Genomic DNA, 6,209 nt, shown 5'->3' with positions numbered 1-6,209 from the left:
TCTCTTTCTCTCTCTCTCTCTCTACGTCTCGAGTCACGAGTCACGATCTGAAACTTGGTTTCTGTAAATAATCTAAAACTCAGAAAGAAGATTGTTTCTAATTACGTGTAATTTCATTTCATATTAAAGACAACGACGAGACTTCAATTTTCTTAAAACCATCGCTGCCAAATATCTTTTATGTGCTTTTTATTGTTTGCTCAATACATATCCTTTTTATTTCTATGTAATTTATCCCTTTTTCTATCAACGTTAATTGTAATGTCTCACTTTGTTTCCCAGCTATATCTAAATTAATTTTAACTTTACCTTATATATAGCCAAAGACTAAAATTGCGTTTGGAACAATTGGATCTCTAATACAAGACAAAAAAACTTATCTCTAGCTAAATTTTGTAAACCGAAGTTTTCAAAATATATTCGATATCCTTTTAAACTAAACAAATGTAATANAAAAAAAAAAAAAAAAAAAAAAACTAAACAAATGCAATAGATATGTTCCTACGGTTACTGATACTGTCTAATACTAGAAGGTTAGCTAAATGAAGGTAATGGTAATTTTTAAGCTTTCGAAGATGAATTTTGTTCCTTTTTAAAAAAAAACACACACATCAAAATAAGTAAAGTAATAATGTAGAAGATAAATACAAATGTAATACTGAGTTGCTGACTAATAACAAAGACAAAAAAATGTTTTATAGTTAAATTTTAAAATAGTCCTTGTACGTAAAATTTACAAAGCGATCTAGTATAGGAAAAATTTGGACGTACCGAGGTAAGGACCAAAACAATGATTTGTCATTTTCACAACAATCAATGCATATGTTCTTGAAGTCGTCATGAACCACATATATATCCCAATACACACATACAAAGATACATGAAACATAGTTTTGAAATATAGATACTCATACAATTCCAGTTTTGATTGTTATTTAAAAGTACGTAGGAGGCCGAGGGGGTACATTGAGAGGGATACAAACTAAGAATAAGACAATAATTAATGAGATAGAAACCACGGTCGGTACTTGTCCCGAATTAACTCCAATTCACACTTTTAAGATTTACAAAAAGCCATTATGTTACATTTTTTGTCTATATATATATATATCAGTATATATATAGTTATACCACTATATTATACAATGTTTGGATCTCGTTTACTACATAGAATAGAACTAAAAAATAGTAAAGCAATTATAACTAACAAAATATAGATAGATTAACTACTATTGGCCTCGGAAAAGAAGGAAATTTAAGAAACAACTAAAGACAAATGATGATATATAACGTACAATTGTATGTTTTATCTTTACAACTCTGGATTTCCCTGTAATTTCTATATCTGGCAGCCCTCCACATACTATATTAAGAAGACTGTAACCAAAATTTACTGAATTAATGTAAAAGAAGTAAATATGAAAATTTTGGTCTTGTGGTCATTTAATTTGCTCCTCTCTCTTACATATACACTTTCGGCTCTCACATACCCCTATTTAGCTTCTTTTTCTTCTTCATCTCTCTTCTGTCGTCTGCTTCCATGAAGTTCTCTTTCTTCTTTTTTTTTGGTTTATGGTTGAGAGGAATGTTGTCTGGCTCGAGGTCATCAAGAAGATCATTAGATTAATTCATTTTAAAAGAATGAAAAGCCTAAATGATTCTCGGACCAGGCTTCATTCCCCCCAACCGGCATATCACATTCTTACCTTTTTTTTGTTTTTGTCAATCTTCTTGGATAGAATTCTTGTGAAATATGTAGGTTTTGTTGACTATTTGTAGGCTCTGAAGTAGAAAGCTACACATTTTAATCATTTCTCTTGAAGCCTTTATTAATCTACATATGAAAAAAATGTTGTTAATATATTTCCTTCTTTTTATAACAACACAGAGCTATTTTATAAAGTAGAATGATTTTCGGATAGTTTCTCTTCAATGTTATTATTTTTTAGATTTATGCATGTATTTTATGTTTTCTACTGTTTTTTGTTTCCTTTAAATTTTGATTTTCTTCCATTCACATCACAATTCACATCCAAACTCTTTTCTTTACCCTCTCTCTCTTCAGTCACGAGTCACGACCTCTGCAACTTGGTTTCTGTAATATAATCTAAAACCTAGAAAGAAGTTTGTTTCTAATTACGTGTAATTTCATTTCACATTGAAGACAATGACGGGACTTTTTTTCTTTCTTAAAACCATCACTATCAAATTTCATTGACTTGCCTTTTACTTCTTTGTTTCTTGCTATTATCCTCCTTACTGTTCTGTGCTCTCTCACACTTATTTTTAATTTAATCCATCTATGGGAAATATAAACACCGAAGAAAAAAGAAAAAAGATGAAAATAGCATTGCACTACTGGTTCAATTTCAATAGTTGAGGACTGAAAACTTGAGATTATATAAATACACTGTTTTCAATTTACATAAATACATGTTATTCTTTGCGAGTATAAGACTACACAAATAATGAAATGTACTTATGTACATAAAGGTTTTACTGAACCCAATTGATATCAAGATCTTTAAGATTATACAACCATTTCTCTGTGTCTTGAGAGACATAAGGATTATGTTTCTCATTAACCTTCGAGTCCAAATTGGTATGAATAGATTCAGTTTTCTGTATTATGTTACCATTGTCTTTACGAGAATTCAGCTGTCTGTTTGGATGTCTCACGTTCAATGCTAAAAGACGAGACACTTCATGTAGACCTCCCCATTTCTCGAGCGCCCGCGCAATGTCATAACGACCTGAAACAAAAGACCAATCAGCTGACTATCACGGAACACACGAAGCTTATATTGAGTTTTCTGTATGTACCTGCGCGTTCAAACGATTTCCTGCTCGGCATAAATGATGGATCCATTCCCCAACTCTGTTGAAATCTCCCTATCTAAAAACACATGCAGAGGGAGAAGCTCTTGTAAACACCATATAAGCAATGGTTTTTAACTTGTGAACATGTTCGAGACACTTACCTCTTCTTGCAAGTTTTCAAGATTGTCCCAATATCCTTTCGGTTTCCGGTGTTTATAAGCAAGTGCAAGATTCATTATCAAAGCTACTCTCCTAAATCCACCCATTTTTGTAATGGCTTTTTCAATGTCAACTCTTCCATGTAACCGAAGCTGCTTTCTCATGGGCATGAATCCTTCTTGTCCATGTTCTGATATGAATTTGATAATCTCTGATTTCAAGACTTCGATGTCTCTTTGCAGACCGGGAATCCTCCGTCTCTGCTTAGTTTGATCTGTACCATCATCATTATTGTAAACTGTCTCAACCGATGTGGCACCAGATGAATAACATGTTTCCTCTGAAACTTGACATGTCTCCAGTTTACATGACTCTGAATATTTCTCTCCTCTTTTCTCGATGTAATCACGAATAGCGCATAAATTTGACGGGAGATCTTCATATATTACCTGAAAAAATTCAGAGAGAAACATCGTGGTTACAATAGGAAAACAAAGAAGAAGAAGAAGATGACACTGAATATAACATATTCAATTGTTAATCAAACCTCTTCAATGATTGCTTCGGAAAGAAATGTATCTTTTCGCACTTTGGACTCCACGGTATACTTGAGAAGTGTGTGGTGACTTCCTAGTTGTTCAAAAATCCATTTCCCTTCAAGCGAATCAAAGTCTCCTTCAACCTGCTCAAATCTGATTTCCTGCTCACGAATCTCATGCAAATCGAGAACAGCTCTCGCATGAAGCACCATGTAAAGCAGGCCTTTGCATCCTTCCTGCAAAAAGAATTCGGTTTACTTATAGAATTTATTGAAACCAAGATTGAAACCTTGGCTTTGGCCAGTGTTAGAATTTTGATGACGAGACTAAATGCAGTCTTTCTGAATCATCGAAGAGCAAATTATAAGTTCATATTTGGGCGCAGCCTCGCATCCACAGATAAGAGACGAACCCAACTCCATCTCTTCAGGTCAATATACTTTCTAATGTATTCGTCTAATCCATTCCAAATTTGATTAAAAGGTTACCATGGATGAGAATGCTCATACCTGAACTATTCGGACTTTATTGTTTTCTCGTGACAAAATCTTGCTGATTGCCAGATTTGGAACTATCCTGATGATTCATAAACAATAAAATGCAAATGAACAAGAGATATATAAGCCAACACAGGAAGAAGACTGACACAGGAAGTAAGGTTGGCAATTAAATCCTCCTCAAGGTCAGAAAAGTGAATCCCCAAATTGATAAATTACTTACTCTGGAAGACTCTCATAAGAAGTTAGAACTTTCCAAACTTCACAAACAGGAGCTTTAACTGTTATACTAGCAACAGCGCAACGGTGAACACCTCCATTTTCCTTCATCCAAGAAATAAACCACTGGTTAACTACCACAAAAGATGGGAAACGTTTTTTAAATATGTATAGGAAGTATTGCAACCAACTACTTACCAATAGACCATCAAATCTACGAAGATGAACTTCGTCCACGGTGCAAGGTTTATCAAGCTTGCATACTTTCCCATAAACACTCCAATTATTGTTCAATTCATTCAAATGAGATAGTGATCCAACACTGGAGGCAACAGATCTCTCAGTAGCAAGACTTTCAAACTCAATACCATGAGAAGGGGCCAGCTGTGAAAATGTTCTACCCAACAAATCTTCTATTATTGACGGCTTTCCGCAGTCTTTATAAATTTTCTCAGCTTGGCGAGCTACGGCTCGGAGATTTACAGGAAGATCTGATCTGATTATCCTCTCTAAGAAAATGGCAGGGAAGTTAAATCTTGGAATTACGTTTACTTCGTAAGACAAGACAGTTCCTATGGACCTGGAGAAAGAGAAAAATAAATGTTTGGAAATGCATAACGTTTTTTGTTTGCAGAAACAGCTTCTCTGAAATGCATATACAGAGGATTCAAATGATTTTAGGATGTGCACACAAACTTCTTACGGGGATTACTGAGTGTACCTGATACCAGATTTCACGGACCACTTTCCCTCAAACTTTTTGAAATCACCATCTACCATAGAGAAGTGAAGCTCACGGCCATTTGGCTAAAACGATCATAAAAGGAAAAACAGCATGAGACAATACTAATATACATGTATGGAGTAAGAAACAAGGTAATCTAAGAGATCATCATATATATTTAATTAATCCTGAGAAATATGTCCGATTCAAGGAGTGCCAAGCAGGTTAAAAGAGGACCAGACGAACAGTAGAAGTGTAGAACAATGAAAAATTTGATTTTCTAGCAAGTAAACCTCACTATGATTCTTTGTTCTTGAACTCGTAAGAGTTTAGGACTAAGGATCTAAAGAAAGTGTAAAGGCAACCTCTTGATTCTTTTCAAAAGCTCAAATATGCGTATAAACAAGATCCCAAATCCCAACCATTAGGCAAGAGAGCTCATCAGAGAACTCACAGAATCTAGACACTCATGGAGATCGAGGACAACACGAGCCTCGATATGCCAATACAAAGCTCTTTGAAGGCCTCGTTGCTCCAGCCATATACGTCCTGGATGTGGACAAGGAATTCTCCCACTACAAGTTGAAACAACCACCATCAAATCCATGTTAGCGTCACCAATTCAACATACATACACATATATACATAGAGCAGCAAGACTACAAAAAATTGGATCTTTACAGATTACTTCTGAAGAATTTCTATATGAAATCACCAAGGCGATCGTAAAGTACCTACAAACGAGATTGGGTACGAAATCAGCAAGGCGCTCGTAATCAGTAAGAACATTCCAAACGGATTGAGAATCAGAATCGACCCAGATTTCGCCTCTTATCCTCCGCTCCCTCCACGAGATCACATCAACCTCACAGCGCACTATCCTCTCTCCTCTCTCATCGAAACCTAATCCGCTCTCTCTCCTCAACCCGTTATCACCTCTACCACCGGCGCCACTGTGTCTCATTCCGTGGCACTTAGCGACCCCGGCACCACCAATCCCGGTGGTGGAAATAGCCGAGAATACACGAATCCGTGAGGGACATGGGAGCAATACACTCAAAACCACTGGTTCGTTGGTGAAATTGAGGAAATCTGAAGTGTGACTGTGAAAGCCGCCATGTGAGAGATGTGGAAGCTTGCTCACTGACATGAGAGGAAGGTGTTCGACGAAATTGGTCAGTCAGAGTTTAACCGTTAAATTTTCCCAGCCACCGGTTATTTTATTTTATTTATCTTTATACTTTTTTGTAA

The 6,209-nt window shown here is 35.6% G+C and overlaps 1 protein-coding gene across 1 annotated transcript; it reads right to left on the bottom strand.

Moving 5' to 3' along the window:
* Window positions 2,374-6,187, bottom strand: LOC104708207. The gene is made up of 10 exons (XM_010424725.2): window positions 5,693-6,187; window positions 5,413-5,533; window positions 4,956-5,041; window positions 4,433-4,814; window positions 4,239-4,339; window positions 4,028-4,094; window positions 3,527-3,754; window positions 2,982-3,428; window positions 2,824-2,896; window positions 2,374-2,753 (listed from the first exon to the last, which is right to left on the bottom strand). The coding sequence occupies exons 1-10, from the start codon at window positions 6,106-6,108 to the stop codon at window positions 2,497-2,499; spliced, it is 2,178 nt and encodes a 725-aa protein (XP_010423027.1). The 5' UTR covers window positions 6,109-6,187; the 3' UTR covers window positions 2,374-2,496.

This window comes from Camelina sativa, chromosome 8, assembly GCF_000633955.1.
Source record: "Camelina sativa cultivar DH55 chromosome 8, Cs, whole genome shotgun sequence".
Classification (NCBI taxonomy): domain Eukaryota; kingdom Viridiplantae; phylum Streptophyta; class Magnoliopsida; order Brassicales; family Brassicaceae; genus Camelina; species Camelina sativa.
The sequence above is the reverse complement of the archived record's forward strand: the minus strand, read 5'-3'. Positions and strand labels throughout refer to the sequence as shown.

Excerpts from the sequence above, each read along its gene's own strand:
- LOC104708207 (XM_010424725.2), bottom strand. The coding sequence starts at position 6,108 with ATGTCAGTGAGCAAGCTTCCACATCTCTCACATGGCGGCTTTCACAGT. Across the intron at positions 4,815-4,955 it reads TCCGTGAAATCTGGTATCAG|GTCCATAGGAACTGTCTTGT; the intron begins GTACACTCAGTA and ends CTCTTTCTCCAG. Across the intron at positions 4,095-4,238 it reads TCTTATGAGAGTCTTCCAGA|GATAGTTCCAAATCTGGCAA; the intron begins GTAAGTAATTTA and ends ATGAATCATCAG.